Here is a 26,151-nt window from a genome sequence, read left to right as displayed (position 1 = left end):
ACACCTACTCATTTAAGGGTTTTTCTTTATTGTTATATTGCCATAACAGCTGACATAATATGGTCAAAACACTGTCATGACCCATATATTTACATCCGTTGTGACATACAGTACCAGTCAAAAGTTTGGACACACCTACTAATTTAAGAGTTTTTCTTTATTGTTACTATTTTCTACATTGTAGAATAATAGATAGTGAAGCCATCAAACTATGAAATAACACATATGGAATCATTCAGTAAGGATTTTTTTTTTTTTTTTTATCAAAATATATTTTTTATTTGAGATTCTTCAAAGTAGGCGCCCCTTTCCTTGATGACAGCTTTGCAAACTCTTGGCATTCTCTCGACCAGCATCATGAGGTAGTCACCTGGAAAGCATTTCAATTAACTGGTGTGTCTTAAGTTAATTTGTGGAATTTCTTTCCTTCTTAATGCATTTGAGCCAATCAGTTGTGTTGTGACAAGGTAGGGGTGGTATACAGAAGATAGCCCTATTGGTAAAAGACCAAGTCCATATTATGGCAAGAACAGCTCAAATAAGCAAAAAGAAATGACAGTCCATCATTACTTTAAGACATGAAGGTCAGTCAATCTGGAGAATTTCAAGAACTTTGAAAGATTATTCAAGTGCAGTCCCAAAAAAAACCAAGTGCTATGATGAAACTGTCTCTCATGAGGACCGCCACAGGAAAGGAAGACTCAGAGATACTGTACCTCTGCTACAGAGGATATATGCATTAGAGTTACCAGCCACAAATTGCAGCCCAAATAAGTGTTTCACAGAGTTCAAGTAAGAGACACATCTCAACATGAACTGTTCAGAGGAGTCTGTGTCAATCAGGCCTTCGTGGTCGAATTACTGCAAAGAAACCACTACTAAAGGACACCAATATGAAGAGACTTGCTTAGGCCAAGACAGACTGGTGGAAATCTGTCCTTTGGTCTGAGTCCAAATTTGAGATCTTTGGTTCCAACCGCCGTGTCTTTGTGAGACACAGAGTAGGTGAACAGATGATCTCCTCATATGTGGTTCTCACCGTGAAGAATGGAGGAGGTGTGATGGTGTGGGGGTGTTTTGCTGGTGACACCGTCTGTGACTTATTTAGAATTCAAGGAACACTTAACCTCTCTTGGGTAGGGGGCAGTATTTTCACTTCCGGATGAAAAGCGTGCCCAAAGTAAACTGCCTGTTACTCAGGCCAGAAGCTAGGATATGCATATATATTTGGATAGAAAACACTCTAAAGATTCTAAAACTGTTAAAATTATGTCTGTGAGTATGACAGAACTGATATGGCTGGTGAAACCCCGAGAACAAACCATCCCCTAAAAAATAATTCAGCCTTCCACTGTTTCCAATGGCTTTCAAGTTTATTATGAGGCAAAGTCCTCCCAGATTGCAGTTCCTAGGGATTCCACTAGATGTCAACAGTCTTTAGAAAATGTTTCAGGCTGGTTTTCGGAAAGATTTGCTAGAAGTTGTAGTTTTTCTAAGTGGCTTCCATTTTGGCTGTAGTGTTTCCAAGCGCATAGGTCGAAGCGCGTTCTTTGTTATTTATCTCCGGTAATGAACATACTATTCTCTGTCTTAAATTTGATCATTTATTTACGTATTAGGGTACCTGAGGTTTGATTTTATACGTTGTTTGACTTGTTTGGATAAGTTTATTGGTAACGTTTGGGATTAATTTTGTATGTGTAAGGGGTGCGTAACTGGTGGCAGGGTAGTCAGACGCAGGAGAGCAGAACTAGGTAATAGCCGGAGCAGTTTAATAGTAAAACCAACGGCATAAGAAATACAAAATATGGGCACAATAACCCGACGCGCACCAGTCAAACAAATGTGCACAAGCACTTACAACAAAGAATACCGCACAAAGACATGGGAGGAAACAGAGGGTTAAATACACAACACGTAATGAGGGAATGAAAACCAGGTGTGTGGGAAAACAAGACAAAACACATGGAAAGTGAAAAATGGACCGGCGATGGCTAGAAGACCGTCGACGTCAACCGCCGAACACCACCCGAACAAGGAGAGGCACCGACTTCGGTAGAAGTCGTGACAGTATGCATTTTGAGGGAAACTGGTGGATTATTGAATGAAGCGCGCCAGCTAAACTGAGTTTTTATGGATATATAGAAGGACTTTATCGAACAAAAGGACAATTTGTAATGTAACTGGGTCCTTTTGGAGTGCCAACAGAAGAAGATCTTCAAAGGTAAGGCATTTGGTATATCGCTATTTCTGACTTTCATGTCGCACCTGCCTGGTTGAATTTTTTTTTTCATGTTTTTGTATGCGGGGCGTTGTCCTCAGATAATCGCATGGTGTGCTTTTGCCGTAAATCCTTTTTCAAATCTGACACAGGGTCTGGATTAACAAGATGTTAAGCTTTATTTTGATGTATAATACTTGTATTTTCATGAATGTTAAATATTTGTATTTCTGTCATTTGAATATCGCGCTCTGCAATTTCACCGGATGTTGGCCAGGTGGGACGGTACCGTCCCACCTGCCCATAAGAAGTTAACCGCATGGCTACCACAGCATTGTCGTGACTCTCCTGACAGTGGACCAAAGGACCCATCAGATAGGAAAATGCTTGAAGACTGGCACAGACCCCCATTCTCTCACAGAAGAAGGGAAGGGGGGGGGTCTGTGCCAGCCTTGACACATAAATGTAGAGAGAACTTTCCCTTCCTTGGCCTGTAATACTGGAAGACTGAAACTCCTTTGTTAGACTTTTGCTGGCAAAATGTTTTCTCTCCAAGAGAATGAACTTTGAAACAATATTCATAAGAGATTAATATTAAGTGGTCCGGGGATCTAAAGCATAATCCTGTCACATTGTTTATTATTTTGTGATGTCAGATGGTATAACAATGTAACTGTAAGTTAGGTAGGAAATACATCCTATCTGTCAAGTTTACATCTAAATGCTGCATAAAATAAATTATAGAGTATTTTTGCAAAGATAGAAATCTGATTTAAATTTTCTAATGAGATAGTTGTTTTTCAAATAATCTAGACAGTAGCCACGCCTAAGTGAGCTCAGAGTTCATGTCAGCATGACAGAACACGCCCGTTGGACAGAGTGCTTAAAAGGACTTGCTAAGAATTAACATATCAGACCAAAACATGCCGGGTTGCTGCTGGCGTGTAAAGTGGTCGGGAGCTGAACCCTGAATAATCAACCATTGATACCAAAAGACATGAGACGTGAGTCTACACATTGAAATGGTGAGAAACTCTGAAATTCTCAACCTCAACACTGGAAGAGAAGATAACCTAACCTAGGAGACCAGAAACATTAACAGTCAGTTGTGCATGTGAAAGTGGTCCTAGAACTTTGACTAAAGACAAAAGGTGTGAAGGAGAATCCCCACAACCATTGGTACGTCTGAAATAATTGTTCCAACAAACACTCCACCACCAGAGAAGATCTGCAAAGAAGGACATTGTGACCTCTGGTGGACAACCAGCACCTTACTTCGATCCACTACCTATAGACGGATCAATTGATTTCAACAGCGAGACGACAGAGAAAGATAGCTACTCGTAAATATCTATTGCATTTCTAATCCGAATGAGCGGTGGTTAGGGTGCTTAGTATTCTGGTTACTGTGAGCGTAGTTTCCAAATGTATGCACGATAAGTTGACTCTCTGTCTCTCCCTCTCTTTATCTTTCATCACCCCCTTTCCATTGTGAACAAGCCGTCATATCGTGTCAATCTACTAGGGACGTTTATCTCATGTAAGTGTGTATGTGTATTCTGTGTTTTTATTTATTTAGTAAATAAATTATTAAATCAATTTGTATAGTACTGAATATTCAGAAGGGCTAGGGTTCTTGCAGATATGCACAATAAATGTTTGTTTTGCTCGATAAAGTTCCTCTTTATATCCCAAAAACTCAGTTTTGTTGGCGCATTTTGTTCAGTAATCCACTGGCTCAAAGGCGGTCAAAACATGCAGACGAATACATCCTAATAGTACCGGTAAGGTTTGTCGAAACATGTCAAACGCTGTTTACAATTAATCCTCAGGTTGTCAATTGTCTAAATAATCGATAATATTTCCACCGGACAATAGCGTATTCAATAGAAAGGAAAAACAACGAAGGGCACGCACTCGGTCACGCCCGCAAACCAGCTCTGCATTCTTCCTCAGTCCACTGACAGAAAGGTCTCATTCTTCTTCATTTTTCAGAAACCAAGCCTGAAACAATGTCTAAAGACTGTTGACATCTAGTGGAACCCATAGGAACTGCAATCTGGGTCCTAACCCATTAGATACTCTATAGGCATTCAATTGAAAATACCACTAACTGGATGAATTTTCCTTAGGTTTTCGCCTGCCATATCAGTTCTGATATACTCACAGACATTATTATAACAGTTTTGGAAACGTTAGAGTGTTTTTTATCCACATCTACCATTACATGCATCTACCATGACATGCACATCTACCATTACATGCATATCCATCTACCATTACATGCATATCCTAGCTTCTGGGCCTGAGTAACAGGCAGTTAACTTTGGGCACACTTCTCATCCAGATGTCGAAATTCTGCCCCCAAGCCATAAGATGTTAAACTAGAGTAGGGTTGTCAATGATGTAAAGAAAAAAGCTTTCATTCCACATTCCTTAAATATGACCAAATATTAACAAAATAAATTCAAACAATAGAAAATGTGTTAAGCCAGCTCTTTCAGTCGCAGAAAATGCGGTTTTAATCATTGACTATACCAGACTGAAATTCCTCATGGTCATCTGTTGAGTTCCGAAGCACTTCAGTGCACAAATAAATCATTACAATACTGTTTTAAACATTGTCAACTTATTAGTACATTTACAAAGACATGAAAACTAAGCAAACACACAAAATTATGGAAACATCTTCAATACAGCTTGCCTTTGCAACTTGCTTTGTACTGAGTTGCTCGTGCAGAATCACTCTTGAATGTTGTTGACTTCATTCCCCACCTGTGCGTTTCCTTTCTGCCTCTGGCCATCCCGAGAAGCCCGGTTCATGCCCATGCTAAGGGGCAGAGAGGACTTTGTTTAAAGAAGGTGGGATAATAGAAAAACTGTAAAATGTCTTACGGTAGTTTATCTCGACAGACCTGTCTGCCAAACTGTGACTGGCAACGGAAGTCAAGTCAGCCAGTAACTTACTATCTGAGGGGTTTAACCTGGTTGATTAATTCTGGTAGTTGTTCTCCTTTTGTTTCTGGTAGCAACAAGCTCAACACACCAGCGATGACTGTGGTGCCTCCCATTAGAATGTAGGGTAGTATCTTGTTATACGTGCCTTCAATCAGAAGATAGTGTGACACTTTATTTGGATCCACAAATCACAAAGCATTTTCTTACATATCTTTAGACAAATCTACACATACACACGTTTGGTATTACTATCCCTGTGGGGACAAAAAAATGTCATTCAATTCAAAATCCTATTTTCCCTAAACCTGACCCCTAACCATAATTGTTTTAACCCTAAACCCCTAAACCTAAAATAGCCTTTTTCCAAAATGTTTCCTTGTTTTACTATCCTTGTGAGGACTTCTGGTCCCCACAAGGATAATAAAACCAAACAGACATACGGACTGGAGACTCACCCATGTAGGCGATGTATGGAGACACAGTGCTACCTACTCTGGAAGCCATGGAGGTGGCACCCAAGGCCATATTGCGCACCACTGTGGGGAACAGCTCCGTGCTGTACAGATAGAGGAATCCAAATGCTCCAGTGACACCTGTTTTTCCAATCATCACCAGGGTGAGAGACAGGACGTGCATGTCTGACAAGGACAGAAACAAAAGATCCCACAAAGTTAAATATAGTGTTTGCCGATGACAAGAATGACGATCCAGAGACACTCAAACTACAGTGTCAAAATGAAAGCTGCAAGCAGAATTTTGTGGTCCTAGCACAAGGACAGAGCCCCGCAATGTTTGTCTTACTGTTCCGCTAGATAACCTTTCATTGCTACCCATCCCGGATCCGGGTTTTCTGTCATTAAAAACCCTGACTAGCATAGCCTAGCCTAGCGCCAGAGGGTAATCATAAAATATAATTTCATGAAATCACAAGTGGAATATTGCAATACACAGCTTAGCCTTTCGTTAATCCATCTGTCGTCTCAGATTTTGAAATGATGCTTTACAGCGAAAGCAATACATGCATTTGTGTAAATGTATCGATCGCTCGACAAAACAATAAGAACAGCTAGCGTCAGGGTAACTCGGTAAACAACTATCCAGGCAAAGAAATCAAATGGATCGTTTTTACCTTAGTTGATTTTCGGTTGGTTTCACTCACGAGACTCCCAGTTAGACAGCAAATGTTCCTTTTGTTCCATAAAGATATGCTTCACATCCAAAATCCTCCGTTTTGTTTGTTGGTCATGACCCAGGAATACACTGGAAAAGCGTTCGTGACAACGGCGAAAAATATTCCAAATGAATCCATAATGTCCACAATAACATGTCAACCGTTGTTTCTGGATCCAACTTCATTGTGTTTTTCACAAATCTATTGATAATAAATCAACCGGCCAGTTGGCTTCTCACTAGAGCGAGAGAAACAATGGCTACCTTTTCAGATTTATGCATGATTCCCTGGAGAGCCCCACCTGTCCACTTGCTCAATTTGCTCTTACAAGCTCATCCTTCAAAATAAAGGCCTGAAACTACGTCTAAAAGCTGTTGACCTTAGGGAAGACATAGAAAAATAGGTCTTATTGATGAGACTTCACATATGCAATAGGAAGGCTTTCGAACACAGAGCTCTCAAAATTAGTGCCACTTCTGCTTGAAATTTTCTCAGGTTTTCACCTGCAATAAAAGTTCTGTTTAACTTCTTGCACTATAGGGGGTCTGTTCCGCATTAGCATATTTGTGTCTCCAAATTAAACTGCCTCGTGCTAAATTTGATCGTACAATATGCATATTATTGTTATTATTGGATAGAACAACACTTTTAGTTTCTATAGAAGTTGGAATTTTGTCTCTGGATGGTACAGAACAATTTCTACAGCACTTTTCATGACAGGGTTCAGATTCAGAAATTTTACCTCTGATTGGGGTCTGTTTTTAAGGCGACAGTGAATGCTATGAAGAAACCGACACTGCCTACGTCTTCCTCTGGGTGTCTGTACGTCATCACGTTTTCAATGGAATCGATGGGACATTCACAGCCATTATAAAAGACGAAAATGTATAGAGACCGCCTTTCTTGTCGTGCGCTGAAGCGTGAAGGACATCGGACCTGCCTCGTTCCAAATCGTTTTCTAACCAGCAATATTTCTCCGGTCAGTTTTCAGTTGTTATAGTTGTTAAAAACATCATAATGTAGTTAATTTGAACCGTTTTATAGCAATTTATATCCGTTTAGTGCGATTTTGAGGAATTTCTTTGTTGTGCACTCTGAAAGTTTGGACACGTTTGGGGTGTCGGTCGTTGGTGGTGGACATTTCGAAGGACAGAGGACATCTATCGACCAAAGACGTTTATAACATAGAAAGGATACATTGCCCAAGAACTGAGTGAAGAACAGCTCAAAGTAAGCAATATTTAATATGATAAATCGTGTTTCTGTCGAAATATTTTAACGCATATTTCGCCATTTGTTTGGTATAGCTTCACTTGGCCAACCCTGTATTGAAAAGTAAGGATAATTTAAAAAATGTAAATCAGCGGTTGCATTAAGAACTAATTTGTCTTTCGATTGCTGTCAACCCTGTATTTTTTAGTCAAGTATATGATTAGCTTTCAATTAAACTAGATCACTCTGATAGATGACGTCAGACATATTGAGGCTTGATTCCTAGTATTTATTGTGTAACCACGGTTTTGTATGGCTAAATATGCCCTTTTCGAACAAACTGTTATGTATATTGTAAAATGATGTTACAGGAGTGTCATCGGAAGAATTCTGAGAAGGTTAGTGAAAAAATTAATATATTTGGCGGTGATTACGTTATAGCCTCTTTGGCTGGAATCGATGCTCTGGTAACGTTTGCACATGTGTGATGCTAACTTATCGATTTATTGTGTTTTCGCTGAAAACGCTTAGAAAATCTGAATATGGTCTGAAATCACAAGAACTGGGTCTTTCCATTGCTATGCTTTGTCTATTGTTATGAAATGTTTTATGATGAGTAAATTGGTCATACACGTTGCTCTATCTAGTAATTCTAGTCGATTTGTGATGGTGGGTGCAATTGTAAACTGTGATTTCTACCTGAAATATGCACTTTTTTCTAACAAAACCTATCCTATACCATGAATATGTTATCAGACTGTCATCTGAAGAGGTTTTTTCTTGGTTAGTGGGATATCAATATCTTAGTTGAGCCGAATTGGTGATAGCACCTGAAGGAGTAAGAAACTGATGGAGTTAGAATAGTGGTGTATTTTGCTAACGTGTTTAGCTAATAGATTTACATATTTTGTCTTCCCTGTAAAACATTTTAAAAATCTGAAATGGTGGCTTTATTCACAAGATCTGTATCTTTCATCTGGTGTCTTGGACTTGTGATTTAATGATATTTAGATGCTACTATCTACTTGTGAAGCTATGCTAGCTATGCTAATCAGTGTGTGGGGGGATGGGGGGTGCTCCCGGACCCGGGGTAGAGGCTCGTTAGAGGTTACTCACAGACAAATTCTTACAGTTTTGGAAACTTCAGAGTGTTTTCTATCCTAATCTGACTATTATATCCATTTCTATTTTTCGGGGGATGAGAAATAGGCAGTTTAAAATGGGTACGCATATTTTGCCATATGTTTAAATTGCGCCCCCTATCAAGAAGAAGTTTTAAACAGTCCAGAAGTTATAGTGTGATGCGCGCATTCAACTGGCCTGGAGAGGCCATCTTTGTCTTTGAGATCTCAATTTATTTTTTGATGGGACAACTTTTTGGCCATCTTGGGATATATAAATTCCTGCTTTTTCTGCTTTTGTTTTTTCCCTTAGCAGACATACCAACAAATTTACTCGTCCAAATAAACTTAAAAGGTTTGTGAAACTGGCTAAACCCAGGAAGTATATATATTTTTTTTACATTAAAATCTCAAAAATCTTATCTGACATCTCAGTATGCTCAGCTCAAGATGGCCATTTCCACTGATGGAAAAAATCCTGTGACATCTACCATCTCCTGACTTACCAAAAGGGCAGGTGCCTTTGAGAGTTTAATGTCCGTTCCTGCAGAATAACAACAAACCACAAACAATCTTTAGCCAGTTTGACAAACCTTTCCAGTTTCTTTGGACAAGTAAATGACCAATGGATTGCTGTTATGTCATTTTGATTCTATCTATCTATAGTATCTATCTATCTATCTATCTAATGTGCAGTATAATGGCTTGGGATTGGAATTGTAATTCAGCCGATTGTAATTCTGCGTCACTAAGACATGTGATGCCAAACTTTTATCAACACGTCTCCTTCACAACTAGGGACGATAAAGTCCTAGAACACTGTTACTCAACCCACAAGCAAGCATATAGTGCCTTCAGAAAGTATTCACACCCCTTGACTTTTCCCAATTTAAAAAAAAATCTGACACGGTGGCTGGATTAACAAAAAGTTAAGCTTTAAATTATTTGGTGTATTGCATTTGTGATTTTATGAAAGTTAAATATTTCTAATAATTTTTTTTGAATTTCGCGCTCTGCAATTTCACCAGATGTTGTCGAAATGTTCCGCTGGTGGAACCCCTAGCCGTAACAGGTTTTAACACTGAGGTACGTACTAAATTAAAGGACACCGCTACCTCACACAGAGCTATTGCAGCCAATCCCGAGGCTATGGCTGAGGATACAAGCGCATACAAGAAGTCTTGCTACAAACTCCGCAGAGCCAACAAACAGGCAAAAGGACAATATAGGAACAAGGTGGAATCCTATAACACCGGCTCCAACTCTCAACGAATGTGGCAGGGGCTGCAGTCCATTACGGATTACAAAGGTATGCCTAGCCATGATCTCCCCAACAGCGCCTCTCAACCAGATGAACTCAATGTATTTTATGCATTCTTTAACAAAAACAAAGCAGAGCCATGCATGAGGGCCTGCACTGTCACAGGGGACAGGGTGATCTCGTTTTCCGAGGCTGACATGAGTCAGGTTTTTAATCTGGTCAACGGTCTGTAATCCCAACGTCTCAAATTGACCAACATCGTTCCTGTTCCCAAGAACTCCATGGCTACCTGACAGATTGACTACCCTGTAGCACTAACATCTGTAATCATGAAGTACTTTGAAAGGCTGGTCACGACACACATCAACTCCATCATCCCAGATACCCTAGACCCACTCCAATTTGCATACCACCAGACAATGCAATCTCAGTTGCACTCCACACTGCCCTCTCCCACCTGGACAAGAGGAATACTTACAGTACCAGTCAAAAGTTTGGACACTCTCAACTACCATCACGAGGGAGTCACCTGGAATGCATGTAAATTAACCTGTTTGGGCTGGAGGGGCAGTATTGAGTAGCCTGGATAAAAGGTGCCCATTTCAAACGGCCTCGTACTCAATTCTTGCTCGTACAATATGCATATTATTATTACTATTGGATAGAAAACACTCTCTAGTTTCTAAAACCGTTTGAATTATATCTGTGAGTAAAACAGAACTAATTTTGCAGCAAACTTCCTGATAGGAAGTGGAAAATCTGAAATCGATGCTCTGTTCTAGGGCCTGCCTATAAATGTGCTTGATATGTATTAGTATACATGCACTTCATACGCCTTCCACTAGATGTCAACAGGCAGTGAGAGAAGAAATGGAGTGTATATCTTGATCTGAGGTCGAATAAAAGCTCTTGGCATGACGTGACACCAATTTCCTGTTTCCTGGAACGCACGAGAAGGGACCAGGTATTGCCTTCTGAAAAGCTGTCGTTATAGACGACTAATATCTCCGGCTTTGATTTTATTTGATAAATGTGACAATATCATCGTAAAGTATGTTTTTTCAATATAGTTTTATTAGATTATTGAATTTTTTTCGGGACGTTAGGCGTGTTAACGTTATCTGCGTTTGTTCACGAAGGAGAGCTTCGCGCCCTTGCTAGATTTCTGTGCTAATTGACTGGAGAAGAGGATATTCTAAAACCAAACAACGATTGTTCCCGACAAAGGACCCCTTGTACAACATTCTGATGGAAGATCATCAAAAGTAGGACCCATTTTATGATGCTATTTCATATATCTGTCGAACATGTGTACTATTAGTTTGCGCCCAGATTTTGGGCACTCTCTCGCTATAACGTAAGCTGGATGTCGTAATGAAGTTATTTTTAGAACACGGCGATTGCATTAAGAACTAGTGTATCTATCATTTCCTATACACATGTATTTTTTAGTAACGTTTATGAATAGTTATTTGGTCAGAATAGGTGAGTGTCATAAAAATATCCGGACATTCTGGGAAAAAGATGCTACGTTAGCACAATGTATAACCACTGATTTCAGCTCTAAATATGCACATTTTCGAACAAAACATAAGTGTATGTATAACCTGATGTTATAGGACTGTCATCTGTTGAAGCTTATCAAGGTTAGTCAAAAATTATATATCTTTTGCTGGTTTGTTACGATCGCTAACTTTTGCTGCTGGTAAATGGCTTGTGTTTCTGGCTATTGTGGTAAGCTAATATAATGCTATATTGTGTTTTCGCTGTAAAACACTTAAGAAATCGGAAATATTGGCTGGATTCACAAGATGCTTGTCTTTCATTTGCGTACACCATGTATTTTTCAGAAATGTTTTATGATGAGTATTTAGGTATTTCACGTTGGTGTCTGTAATTACTCTGGCTGCTTCGGTGCTATTTGTGACGGTAGCTGTGATGGTAGCTGCAATGTAAAACTGATTTATACCTCAAATATGCAAATCTTTCAAACAAAACATAGATTTATTGTATAACATGTTATAAGACTGTCATCTGATGAAGATGTTTCTTGGTTAGTTTGGTTGGTTCTTGGTTAGTTAGGTTGGTTTTGTGCATGCTACCTGTGCTGTGAAAAATGTTGTCCTTTTTTTGTATTTGGTGGTGAGCTAACATAAATATACGTGGTGTTTTCGCTGTAAAACATTTAAAAAATCGTACATGTTGGCTGGATTCACAAGATGTTTATCTTTCATTTGCTGTATTGGACTTGTTAATGTGTGAAAGTTAAATATTTCAAGAAATATATTTTGAATTTCGCGCCCTGCACTTGAAGTGGCTGTTGTCATATTGTGCCCGGCTTCGGGCTTGCAGCCCAAAGAAGTTAACAGGTGTGCCTTGTTAAAAGTACATTATGGCAAGAGCAGCTCAAATCAGCAAAGAGAAATGACAGTCCATCATTACTTTAAGACATGAAGGTCAGTCAGTCCGGAACATTTCAAGAGTTTCTTCAAAAACCATCAAGCACTGTGATGAAACTAGCTCTCATGAAGACCGCCACAGGAAAGAAGGAGCTCTCAAGAAGAAGTTCATTAGAGTTACCAGCGAAGTAACAGAGACATCTCAACATCAACTGTTCAGAGGAGACTGCGTGAGTCAGCGCTTCATGGTCAAATTGCTGCAAACGAACCACTACTAAAGGACGCCAATATGAAGAAGAGACTTGCTTGTGCCAAGAAACACGAGAAATGGACATTAGACTGGTGGAAATCTGTCCTCTGGTCTGATGAGTACAAATTTTATTTTTGGTTCCAACTGACGTATCTTTGTGAGACGCAGAGTAGGTTAATCTTGTCATTAGGGGGGCGCTGTTTTCACTTTGGAAAAAATCGTGCCCAAATTAAACTGCCTCGTACTCTATTCTAGATCATACAATATGCATATTATTATTAYTATTGGATAGAAAACACTCTCAAGTTTCTAAAACCTTTTGAATTATATCTGTGAGTAAAACAGAACTCATTATGCAGCAAAATTCCATACAGGAAGTGAAAAATCTGAAAACGAGGCTCTGTTCCAGGGCCTGCCTATTCAACCGGCTTATATTTATCGATATGCATGCACTTCATACGCCTTCCACTAGATGTCAACAGGCAGTGGAAGGTGGAATGGGGTGTCTAGCTTGATCTGAGGCCGAACAAGAGCTTTTGGAGTGACAGGTCTGGAAATGTCTTTGTCTTCTCTGGCGCGCGAAGTACGTCGACATTGGCATCTGAAAAGCGTTCGGTATACACGGCGGATATCTCCGGCTCTAGTTTTATTTGATACATGTGATAATAACATCATAAAGGAGTTTTTTTCAACCGAGTTGTATCAGTTTATTCAACGTTTATTGGGACTTTTGGAATTTTCCGTTCTTTGCGTCAAGAGAAGATGGGCATGTTCGCGCCAAATGGCTAGCTAAGGTTGCTAATTCGACAGGAGAAAAGGACATTCTAAAACCAAACAACGATTTATTCTGGACCTAGGACTCCTTGTACAAGATTCTGATGGAAGCTCAGCAAAAGTAAGAACAATTTATGATGTTATTTCGTATTTCTGTGGAAAATGTTGATTCCTATTCTCTGCCGTTTTGGCGGGCGCTGTCTCTCAATAACGCAAGCTGTTTGTTATGGTAAAGTTATTTTTTAAAATCTAACACGGCGGTTGCATTAAGAACCAGTGTATCTTTCATTTGCCATACAACAAGTATTTTTATGTAAAGTTTATGATGAGTTCTTTGGTCAGATTAGGTGAGTGTCCAAAATAGCTCCGGACATTCTGGTGAATCGATGCTACATATTCACAATGTATAACCACGGTTTGCAGCTCTAAATATGCACATTTTCGAACAAAACATAAGTGTATTGTATAACCTGATGTTATAAGACTGTCATCTGATGAAGTTGGTCAAGGTTAGTGATTCATTTTATATCTTTTGCTGGTTTTTGCGAATGCTATCTATGCGGTGAATAAATGCGGTTGTGTGTTTGGCTATTGTGGTAAGCTAATATAATGCTATATTGTGTTTTCGCTGTAAAACACTTAAGAAATCGGAAATATTGGCTGGATTCACAAGATGTTTATCTTTCATTTGCTGTACACTATGTATTTTTCATAAATGTTTTATGATGAGTATTTAGGTATTTCACGTTGGTGTCTGTAAATACTCTGTCTGCTTCGGTGCTATTTGTGACAGTAGCTGTGATGGTAGCTGCAATGTAAAACTGATTTATACCTCAAATATGCAATATTTTTGGAACAAAACATAGATTTATTGTATAACATGTTATAACAACATGTTATTGTTTCTTGGTTAGTTTGGTTGGTTCTTGGTTAGTTAGGTTGGTTTTGTGCATGCTACCTGTGCTGTGAAAAATGTCTGGCTTTTTTGTATTTGGTGGTGAGCTAACATAAATATACGTGGTGTTTTCGCTGTAAAACATTTTAAAAATCGGACATGTTGGCTGGATTCACAAGATGTTTATCTTTCATTTGCTGTATTGSACTTGTTAATGTGTGAAAGTTAAATATTTCTAAAAAATATATTTTGAATTTCGCGCCCTGCACTTGGCCTGGCTGTTGTCATAAGTGTACCGACGTCGGGCTTGCAACCCAAAGAAGTTTTAAGCCATTTTGCCAAAACTTTGGAAGTATGCTTGGGGTCATTGTCCATTTGGAAGACCCATTTGCGACCAAGCATTAACTTCCTGACTGATGTCTTGAGATGTTACTTCAATATATTCACCGAATTTTCCAACCTCATGATGCCATCTATTTTGTGAAGTGATGCCATCTATTTTCCCTCCTGCAGTAGGCACACCCACAGCATAATGCTGCCACCCCTGTGATTCACGGTTGGGATGGTGCTCTTCGGCTTGCAAGCCTCCCCCTTTCTCCTCCAAACATAATGATCGTCTTTATGGCCAAACAGTTCTATTTTTGTTTCATCAGACCAGAGGACCTTTCTCCAAAATGTATGATCTTTGTCCCCATGTGCAGTTGCAAACCGTAGTCTGGCTTTTTTATAGTGGTTTTGGAGCATTGGCTTCTTCCTTGCTGAGCGGACTTTCAGGTTATGTCGATATAGGACTCGTTTTACTGTGGATATATACTTTTGTACCTGTTTCCTCCAGCATCTTCACAAGGTCCTTTGCTGTTGTTCTGGGATTGATTTGCACTTTTCGCACCAAAGAACGTTCATCTCTAAGTCTCCTTCCTGAACGGCATGATGGATGCGTGGTCCCATGGTGTTTATACTTGCGTACTATTGTTTGTACAGATGAACGTGGTACCTTCAGGCATTTGGAAAATGCTACCAAGGTAGATCCAGACTTGTGGAGGTCTACATTTTTTTTCTGAGGTCTTGGCTGATTTATTTTGATTTTCCCATGATGTCAAGCAAAGAAGCACTGAATTTGAAGGTAGGCCTAGAAATACATCCACAGGTACACCTCCAATTGAATCAAATTATGTCAATTAGCCTATCAGAAGCTTCTAAAGCCATTACATAATTTTCTGGAATTTTCCAAGCTGTTTATTAAAGGCACAGTCAACTTAGTGTATGTAAACTTCTGACCCACTGGAGTTGTGATACAGTGAATTATAAGTGAAATAATGGAAAAATGACTTGCGTCATGCACAAAGTAGATGTCCTAACCGACTTGCCATAACTATAGTTTGTTAACAAATTCTTTGGAGTGGTTGAAAAAACAAGTTTTAATGACTCCAACCTAAGTTCCGACTTCAACTGCATATATTCCTGCTACCTGTCACTTTGCCAACCTCTTTACATGTGTATCCTTCTACCAGTAACTTTATGTATGAACCCACCTCACCACTCCAGTAACCCTGCACATTGAATAGGGAACTGGCACTGACCTGTATATACTTGAATTCTTGTGTTCTTTCATTCTCATCGTAGTTCTTACTTTTTTCTTACTTAAATGTTCTTCTTCTAGACTGCATTGTTTGGAAAGAGCTCTCACGGTAAACCGGTTACATTCTGTGCACGTGGCAAATGAACTATGAAACTTCAAATATAATTTACATTTCTAAAGTATGTAGAAAATGACTAGGATGGACTCCTGGGTGGTGCAGTGGTCTAGGGCACAGCATCGCAGTGCATCTCTGCATCTCTGTGCCACCAGAGACTCTGGGGCCGCGCCCAGGCTCTGTCGCAGCCGCGACCGGGAGGTCCGTGGGGCGACGCACAATTGGCCTAGCGTCGTCCGAGTTAGGGAGGGTTTGGCTGGTAGGGATATCCTTGTCTCATCGCACACCAGCGACTCCTGTGGCGGGCCGGGCGCAGTGCACGCTAACCAAGGTCGCCAGGTGCACGGTGTTTCCTCCGACACATTGGTGCGGCTGGCTTCCGGGTTGGATGCGCGCTGTGTTAAGAAGCAGTGCGGCTTGGTTGGGTTGTGTTTCGGAGGACGCATGGCTTTCGACCTTCGTCTCTCCCGAGCCCGTACGGGAGTTGTAGCGATGAGACAAGATAGTAACTACTAACAATTGGATACCATGAAATTGGGGGTAAAATTAAAAAATATTAATAATAACAATTACTAGGATAACCTTTTGTCAACATTATGATGTTATCGAATCAATCATTGCCAATGATGGAATGCCAGTTACTGTTGATGTGGTCTACAATCTTGCAAAGTTATATCAAATTGACCAATTGGAAATGGCCGTGCGGTGGGAGGGTTCATACCTTGAGGGATAAACTTCATGATCAGAAGCAGGGTCCCAGAGAGGATCATGGTGAAGGGAAGAGTGAATCTCCGTGGAGTGTAGCGTATAAATAACCAGATACTTCCATAACCCAGAAATTCAGAGGATGCAGCCACCAAACAGTTGAAATAAGGGTCTCCATCCATGTTGGGGGTGTTTAGAGACATCCCATAGTAAGTCATGGATATGACAATCCTGGGTTAGATAAAGAAGATTAGATAACTTTTAAGAAATGTAAAATCGTTCAATTAGAGGAAAATGGTTAACATGTCAGTGGAATTAGTATATTTTTACCAAATGATAATGCTGATGAGTGTGATGTTCCTTATGTTAGTTGTTTTGATGAGATCCAGCCATGTGTACAGTCGCTGACTTTCCTTGTTTACATTTCCCTAGAAACACACCCAAAATATGACACTGTCAGATATAGATTTTTCAGCCCCATCTTGGATGTAATTATCTAATTGCAAATTGATTAACGCACACATTCTAATAACACTTTAGATTGGTCTAGGGAGAACAGCCAAAGTCTTTGTTTGTTCTGTACTTTCAGATAACATGTTTGCCAACATTTACTGTGCTCTAGTAATACCTGCTGTAGTAATGTATTTCACAAGGTTAATGTTCTGGATACAGTGGTGTAAAGGGCTTAAGTAAAAATACTTTTTAAAGTAGTACTTAAGTTGTTTTTTGAGGTATGTGTACATTACTATTTCAGTTTTTTACAACTTTCACTTCTACTCCACTATATTCCTAAAGAAAATAATGTACTTTTTACTCCATACATTTTTCCTGACACCCAAAAGTACCCGTTACATTTTGAATGCGTCGCAGGACAGGAAAATTATCAAATTCACGCACTTATCAAGAGAATATCCCTGGTAATCCATACTCTCTCTGATCTGGTGGACTCACAAAACACAAACACTTAGTTTGTAAATTATGTCTGAGTGTTGGAGTGTGCCCCTGGCTATCCGTAAATTAAAATAAAAACAAGAACATCTGGTTTGCTTATAATTAGGAATTTGAAATGATTACAGTGCCTTCAGAAAGTATTCAGACCCCTTGACTTTTTCCACATTTTGGTAAAAAAGAATCCTCCGCAATCGACACACAATATCCCATAATGAAAAAGCTAAAGATTTTCAAAATGTTTCCAAATTTATAAAAGACAAAAACAGAAATACGTTATTTACATAAGTATTCAGACCTTCTGCAATAAGACTCAAAATTGAGCATCCTTGAGATGTCTCTACAACTTGATTGGAGTCCACCTGTGGTAAATTCAATTGATTGGACATGATTTGGAAAGACACACACCTGTCTATAAAAGGTCCCACAGTCGACATTGCGTGTCAGAGCAAAAACCAAGCCATGAGGTCGAAGGAATTGTCCGTAGAGCTCCGAGACAGGATTATGTCGAGGTACAGATCTGTGGAAGGGTACCAAAAAATTTCTGCTGCATTGAAGGTCCCTATGAAGCATTCGGAATTTTGGATGAAATGCATGCCCAATTTAAACCGCCTGCTTCTCGGGACCAGAAGATATGATATGCATATAACTGGTAGATTTGGATGGAAAACACTCTAAAGTTTCTAAAACTGTTAAAATAGTGTCTGTGAGTATAACAGAACTGATTTGGCAGGTGAAAACCGGAGAAAAATCCATTCAGGAATAAAAAAAAATTGTTGGTTTTGTAGTTTTCTATTCAATGCCATAACAGTATCCATTGACTTAGGAATCAAACTGCAGTTTCTATGCCTTCCACTAGATGTCAACAGTCTTCAGAAATAGTTTCAGGGTTGTATTCTGAAAAATGAGGGAATAAGAGCATTCAGAATGACTGGACGCTAAAGTGTCGCAGAGCTTTTTCATGCGCTCGACAGAGAGAGAGCAATTCTTGTTTACCTTTTAAATTGACGACGTCATTGTCCGGTTGAAATATTATCGATTATTTAGGCTAAAAACAACCTGAGGTTTGAATATAAACATCGTTTGACATGTTTCTATGAACTTTACGAATACAATTTGGATTTTTTTGTCTTCCTGTTTTGACTGCGTGGAAAACGCGCGAACAAAACTGATTTTTTATTTTTATTTTTTATAAAGAGACTTTATCGAACAAAAGAAACATTTATTGAGTAAATGAATGTCTGCTGAGTCAACCATATGAAGATCATCAAAGGTAAGGGATTCATTTTATCTCTATTTCTGACTCTGACTCTGTTCTACTTGGCTGGTTACTGTTTGTAATGAATTGTCTAGTGGGCTATGTTCTCAAATAATCGTAAGGTATGCTTTCCCCATAAAGCATTTTTAAAATCTGACACCGTGGTTGGATTCACAAGACGTTAATCTTTAAACCTATGTAAAATATGTTTTGTTTTCTGAAATTTTATAATGAGTATTTCTGTATTTGAATTTGGCGCCCAGCAGTTTCACTGGCTGTTGAAGAGGTGGGACGCTAACGTCCCACATACCCACGAGAGGTTAAATGGAATAAGTTTGGAACCACCAAGACTCTTCCTAGAGCTGGCCGCCCAACCAAACTGAGCAATCGGGGGAGTAGTCCTTGGTCAGGGAGGTGACAGTCTGACAGAGCTCCAGAGTTCCTCTGTGGAGATGGGAGACACTTCTAGAAGGACAAGAAGGTTCTAGGGGCAGCAGGTAGCCTAGTGGTTAGAGCGTTGGACTAGTAACCGAAAGGTCATTGAAAATAAGAATTTGTTCTTAACTGACTTGCCTAGTTAACTTGTTTGATATAAGGGGCAGCATTTTCACTTTTGGATGAATTGCGTGCCCATAGTGAACTGCCTCATACTCTGTCCCAGATGCTAATATATGAATATTATTATTACTATTGGATAGAAAACACTCTGAAGTTTCTAAAACTGTTTGAATGATGTCTGTGAGTATAACAGAACTCATATGGCAGGCAAAAACCTGAGAACAAATCCAAACAGGAAGTGAGAATTCTGAGAGTGGTCGTTGTTAAAGTCATCGCCTATTCAATTCCCTGTAATATATGGATCTGTTTGCACTTCATACGCCTTCCACTAGATGTCAACAGTCAGTAAAACGTGGAATGAAGTTTATGCTGTGTTGTGGGACCGGATGGGAGGGGAATGAGTCAGTGGTCTGGCAGATTGCCAGTTCTTGGTCACGCGCTTTCCTCATGTTGTCGCCTTGCGTTCCATTACTTATACAGACATGAAAGAATGCTTCGGTTGGAACGTTATTGGATATAAATGATAACAACATCCTGAAGATTGATTCTCTACTAATTTTGACCAGTTTATTCGACCTGGAATATAACTTTTTGAAGTTTTCGTCTGACGTTTGCCTGCATCTGCGCGAGCGTTTGGACACGTGTACTACACATGCTAGCAACATTAGCTAATTGGACATAAGTAATGGACATTATCGAACAAAACAACGATTTATTGTGGAACTAGGATTCCTGGCACTGCATTCTGATGAAGATAATCAAAGGTAAGGGAATATTTATGATGTAATTTCGTATTTCTGTTGACTCCAACATGGCGGAGAAATGTTGTTAAATCTGAGCGCCATCTCAGATTATTGCATGGTGTGCTTTTTACGTAAAGTTTTTTTTAAATCTGACACAGCGGTTGCATTAAGAACAAGTGTATCTTTAATTATATGTAAAACATGTATCTTTCATCAAAGTTTATGATGAGTATTTCTGTTATTTGACGTGGCTCTCTGTAATTACTCCGGATATTTTGGAGGCATTTCTGAACATGGCGCCAATGTAAACCGAGATTTGTGGATATAAATATGCACATTATCGAACAAAACATAAATGTATTGTGTAACATGATGTCGTATGAATTTCATCTGATGAAGATGTTCAAAGGTTAGTGATTAATTTTATCTCTATTTCTGGTTTTTGTTACTACTATCTTTTGCTGGGAAAATGGCTGTGTTTTTCTGTGGCTATGTACTGAGCTAACATAATTGTTTGGTGTGCTTTCCCTGTAAATCCTTTTTGAAATCAGACATGTTGGCTGGACATTTTTTCTGGATTTTGGCCAAGTGGGACGCTAACGTCCCACCTATCCTAGAGAAGTTAAATAAAGGTAAAATTATTATTATTTATTTTTTTAAATCTCTGCAACACTCCACCTATCAGGCCTTTATGGTAGACGGAAGCTACTCCTCAGTAAAACGCACATGACTGCCCGCTTGCAATTTGCCAAAAAGCTCCAAAAGATTCTCTGGTCTGATGAAACCAAGATTGAACCCTTTGGCCTGAATGCCAAGCGTCACGTCTGGTGTAAACCTGGCACCATCTCTACGGTGAGGCATGGTGGTGGCAGCATCATGCTGTGGGGATATTTTCAGTGGCAGGGACTGGGAGAGTAGTCAGGATCGAAGCAAAGATGAATGGAGCAAAGTACACAGAGATCCTTGATGTAAACCTGCTCCAGAGAGCTCAGGGCCTCAGACTGGACAACGACCCTAAGCACACAGCCAAAACAACGCAGGAGTGTCTTCGAGACAAGTCTCTGAATGTCCTTGAGTGGCCCAGCCAGAGCCTGGACTTGAACCCGATCGAACGTCTCTAGAGAGACCTGAAAATAGCTGTGCAACAACACTCCCCGTCTAACCTGACAGAGCTTAGAGGATCTGCAGAGAAGAATGGGAGAAACTACCCTAATACAGGTGTGCCAAAGCTTGTAGCGTCATTCCCAAGAAGACTCACTGCTGTATCCGCTGCCAAAGGTGCTTCAACAAAGTACTGAGTCTGAATACTTATGTAGATGTGATATCAGTTTTAATTTTAAGAAATTGGCAAACATTTCTAAAAACTTGTTTTTAGCTTGTCATTATGGGATATTGTGTGTAGATTGATGAGGGAAAAAACTATTTAAATCAATTTTAGAATAAGGCTGTGAAATGTTGGAAGAGTCAAGGGGTCTGAATACTTTCCGAAGACACTGTATACTTTTACTTTTGTCACTAAGTATATTTTAGCAAATTACATTTACTTTTGATATTAAGTATATTTTAAACCAGATACTTTTACACTCAAGTAGTATTTTACTGGGTGACTTTCATTTTTACATGAGTCATTTTCTTTTTATGTTTCTTTACTTAAGTATGGGTTCTTTTTCCACCCCTGTCTAGATATAAGCTGAAAGAAGACTTTAGGTTCCCTCAGAACTTGCTTCTCTTTTGTGCGCACATCGTATTATATCTTCAAAATGCTTTGGTTGTCAATCTCTTTGATTTAACACCCATTTCGAACATCCATACATTTCAAAACAGTCTGTAGCTAACTACTGTACCATGAGTTGTTCACAGTCTTCCGGTTTGAATATGACGTCTGGAGGAGTGATGCCGTTCTTTCTTGCTGCAGCTCGTATGATGTCCTCTGCCTCCTTTACCCTGCCCTGAGACAACAGCCACCGTGGAGACTCAGGGATATACCTAACAAAGGGGACAAGGAGTAAAGAACACTGTGTGTGATAAGGACATCTGTTGTAATAGCACTGTTGTCACACTGCCGGAACACAAAAAGGACAAGGAGATTACTGCACCTAACTCATACTCACCACCAAAGAGGGATATAAAGAAATCCAGGTATAGCCATGGCTATCAGCAGAATTCTCCAGCTACGGATGAACCAGGCAAACATTGGCAGAGCGGTGTATCCGATTGCATAGCATATAGAGACCCCCAGTGAGGCAAAGTTGATGCGTACATTTCTGATGAGAAGCTCAGAACCTAAAGGTTAAGGACATAAATACAGGAAACGCTCAATACCTCACAACATTCTCAAGCACTTAGGAATTTGCCTGATATCATTCAAGTTATTGCATTCTGTTTTTATTGTTGTTGAAGTTGTATATGACTTGACTCACCAAGTATGAAAGCAGCACAGTAATTGGCAATTTGTCCCATCCCAACGATAAAGTATAGGGCACAGAACAACTCCCAGCTGTTGGCAGCAGCCTGGAGTATACTGAAGACGGTCTGGAGTGCCAAAGTAGCAAAGAAAATGTACCTCCTCCCATACCTGAGGACAAATACATGTTGCAATTGCTTGCTGTGTTATTATCATGATAGAATATAGAGAAAGTAGTGATGCACTAGATGCCTTGATATAAAGTTCTAGAGATGGAGGCTGCAATAAAAAATAAAACAAATACAAAATTTGATCGATCACGCAGTGTTTTCACAAACTTTGTACTTATGGAGTCTTACAAAGGTAAAGGAAAATTAATAAATGTCCAACCTAGTATGAAGAGGTCTACAGCCAAAATGCACAGTGGATTATCTTCCTATTGAACTGCTCATTCCTAGCCTGATCCACCACATCCATTGACACACTTTTTGATCAAATATATTTCTCAACATGTCTAACTGGTTCTGCATTAAAGCTGCCTGTAGTAAAGTAAATCCCACCGCTGTTTGTCAAGTCACATCATGTGTGGAGGGATCTAATGAGATGGTCGTGTTCAGACTGGAACACATACCTATCGGAGATGATCCCAGACAAAAATGACCCGGACAGCACTCCCAAAAAGAATATTGTGACGGTGAAAGGGGCTTTCCATGCATTGTCACACACCAGATCCCACTGTGGGTAGACATAATGTTAGAATGATTATGAAGACATTTCCACAGATCAGGGACACATGAATATAAAAACTACCAAGGATGTTTTACCTCTGTTACTATGGTGGACCTGTATTGCTCTTTGCTGAATTCCCATCCATCCAGGCATCCCTCTGTCTCATTCCCAAAGCCGGTAGCAGAGTCCACTTGTTCTTTAAACCGTGTACAACGACTTAAAATGATCTCTCCCTTTACCTCCTGTAACGGTATGGAGTAATTCAAATCCAGTCCAAAACCACTGAAGTTCAGCTGGGGGACCCTGCACCGGTGTGGAGGGATATCTGCCAGGAAAACCATGGCCATCCCAACATAACCATTAGGAATACTGCTTAAACTGAGCAGAAGAAAAATAACCTTTTGGAAAGGTCCCCATTCTCCCAAAAAGGAAGTAATTTCTTCATAGTCCTTCATTTTCAAGTAAAGTATGGAATGCTGAACTAACTATCTATGAATGACCTAGAGATGAGTCTATGTGTAAAACTGATATCCATGAGATCAGTGAAACATGACACCCAGTGGGTGGCGTCTTAGAAAGGTAAAGGAAAATTAATAAATAGACAATACCCAACCTAGCATGAAGAGGTCTTCAACCAAAAATCACAGTGGATTATTGAATTGAGAGAGAGAGAGAGAGAGAGAGAGAGAGAAGAGAAGAGAGAGAGAGAGAGAGAGAGAGAGAGAGAGAGAGAGAGAGAGAAGAGAGAGAGAGAGAGAGAGAGAGAGAGAGAGAAGAGAAGAGAGAGAGAGAGAGAGAGAGAGAGAGAAGAGAGAGAGAGAGAGAGAGAGAGAGAGAGAGAGAGAACTCCACCATTCTCACACTACATCCAAAAGTGGCAATGACACAAATTCATCTTAAATGATTAAACAAATCACATTTTGCAAAATAAGAGTTTACTTTAATTGAAAAATCCTATTTTAATGGTTCTTCTTGGATTGTGAGTGTTTTGTCTCATTTTGAAAGGTAAAGAAAAGAGAAGAAAAAAAAGTTATGAAGTCTTTTTACGTTGCATGTTGGAATATACAAGGATTGAAGTCCTCTGCTTTTGGGCTAAAGAGCAGAAACCCAGACTTCCTGAAAGAAATTGATGATGTTGATATTTTAGTACTACTAGGAACATGGTGCAGAGGTGATGTTTCCACTGGCTGTCCACTAGGTTATAGGAGATAATCATACCATCCACTAAATTAAAAGGAATCAAACAGGGCAGAGACTCAGGGGGAATGCTAATATGGTAAATAAATCTGAACTAATTAATTCAATCGAATATCAAAACAGGAGAATTCTTTTATCTGGTTAAAATCAACAAGGAGGCATCTTGACAGATAAAAATCTCTCCTCTGTGGCCACATACATTCCCCCCTCAGAGTCACCCTACTTCAACGAAGAGAGCTCTCCATTCTAGAGGGAGAGATTAGTCACTTCCAGGCCCAAGGCAACGTACTGGTCTGTGGAGACCTGAATGCTAGAATAGCAGAAGAACAAGACACTATTAACAGTCATGGGGATAACACCTACCAGGAAGCAATAACCTTTCCCTCCCCACATACCCCAGCAAACAACTATGACAAAGTGAAAAACAAAAATGGATTACAGCTCCTGAGGCTCTGTCGAACACTGGGTCTGTACATAGTCAATGGCAGGCTGAGAGGAGACTCTTTTGGTAGGTACACCTACAGCTCATCCCTTGGCAGCAGCACTGTAGACTACTTCCTCACCGACCTAAACCCAGAGTCTCTCAGAGCCTTCACAGTCAGCCCACTAACACCTCTCTCAGACCCACAGTAAAATCACAGTGTATCTGAGAAAGAGCAGAACCCAACCATGAAGCATCATGGCCCAATATTACAGGTGGTACTAAACAAGCCTATAGATGGAGTGCAAACAGTACAGACATCTACCAAAAAGCAATTAGTAGCCAAAAAATACAATCTCTCCTGGACACTTTTTTAGCCTTAACATTCTCCTTCAGCAATGAAGGTGTAAATTTGGCCGTTAGAACATAAACTTTATATTTGACAAATTAGCCTCCTTGGCTAATCTAAAGAAGCATAAGAGCAAACCAAAAATAACAGATAATGAAAAATGGTTTGATAATGAATTGCAAAAATCTAAGAAAGTCATTGAGAAATATATATCTAATCAAAAACACAGAGAACCAGACAACAAAAATATACGCCTTCAATATGGGGAAACACTGAAAGCAATACAAACGCACCCTAAGAAACAAAAAAGGAACAGCACATTAGAAATCAGCTGGATGGAATTGAGGAATCCATAGAATCAAACCACTTCTGGGAGAATTGGAATAAATTAAACAAACCTCATCATGAGGAGTTGGCTTATCCAAAATGGGGATATGTGGAGAAATCACTTTGCAAACCTCTACAGCAATATAAAAAGAGCCCAGAAACAAAAAGATATACAAGAAAAATTACAAATCCTTGAATTAGCAGTCAAAGACTATCAGAATCCTGTGGATACCCAATTACAGAAAGAAGAATTATTGGAAAAAATATGCAATCTCCAACCCAAAAAGGCCTGTGGTGCTGATGGGATTTTAAATGAAATGATCAAATATACAGACCACAAATTCAAATTGGCTATACTCAAACTCTTCAACATTATCCTCACTGCAGGTATTTTCCCCGATATTTGGAACCAGGGACTGATCACACCAATCTAATAAAAATGGAGACAAATTTGACCCAAATAATTACAGAGGAATATGCGTTAACAGCAACTTGGGGAAAATTCTCTGCAGTATTATAAATAGCAGACTACATCATTTCCTTGACGAACACACGT

General features: G+C 39.6%; 1 protein-coding gene across 2 annotated transcripts; it reads right to left on the bottom strand.

Annotated features, from left to right (window-relative positions):
* On the bottom strand, positions 1-23,822 carry LOC111965323 (organic cation/carnitine transporter 2). Of its 2 annotated transcripts, XM_070444091.1 has the most exons (11): positions 23,397-23,822; positions 23,204-23,307; positions 22,589-22,743; positions 22,280-22,451; positions 22,013-22,154; positions 16,992-17,089; positions 16,678-16,892; positions 5,635-5,817; positions 5,189-5,324; positions 4,997-5,051; positions 1-370 (listed from the first exon to the last, which is right to left on the bottom strand). In XM_070444091.1, exons 1-11 carry the CDS (start codon positions 23,754-23,756, stop codon positions 356-358), a joined length of 1,635 nt encoding a protein of 544 aa, XP_070300192.1. In that variant the 5' UTR covers positions 23,757-23,822; the 3' UTR covers positions 1-355. The 2 variants fall into 2 exon arrangements, with proteins under 2 accessions (XP_070300192.1, XP_023845197.1); XM_023989429.2 differs by lacking the exon at positions 1-370 and having other exon boundaries at positions 4,704-5,051; positions 23,397-23,821.
* Between the last annotated feature and the right edge of the window lie 2,329 nt (positions 23,823-26,151).

Source organism: Salvelinus sp. IW2-2015, linkage group LG6.1 (genome assembly GCF_002910315.2).
Source record: "Salvelinus sp. IW2-2015 linkage group LG6.1, ASM291031v2, whole genome shotgun sequence".
Taxonomy (NCBI): Eukaryota; Metazoa; Chordata; class Actinopteri; order Salmoniformes; family Salmonidae; genus Salvelinus; species Salvelinus sp. IW2-2015.
This window is presented reverse-complemented; position numbering and strand designations above follow the sequence as displayed.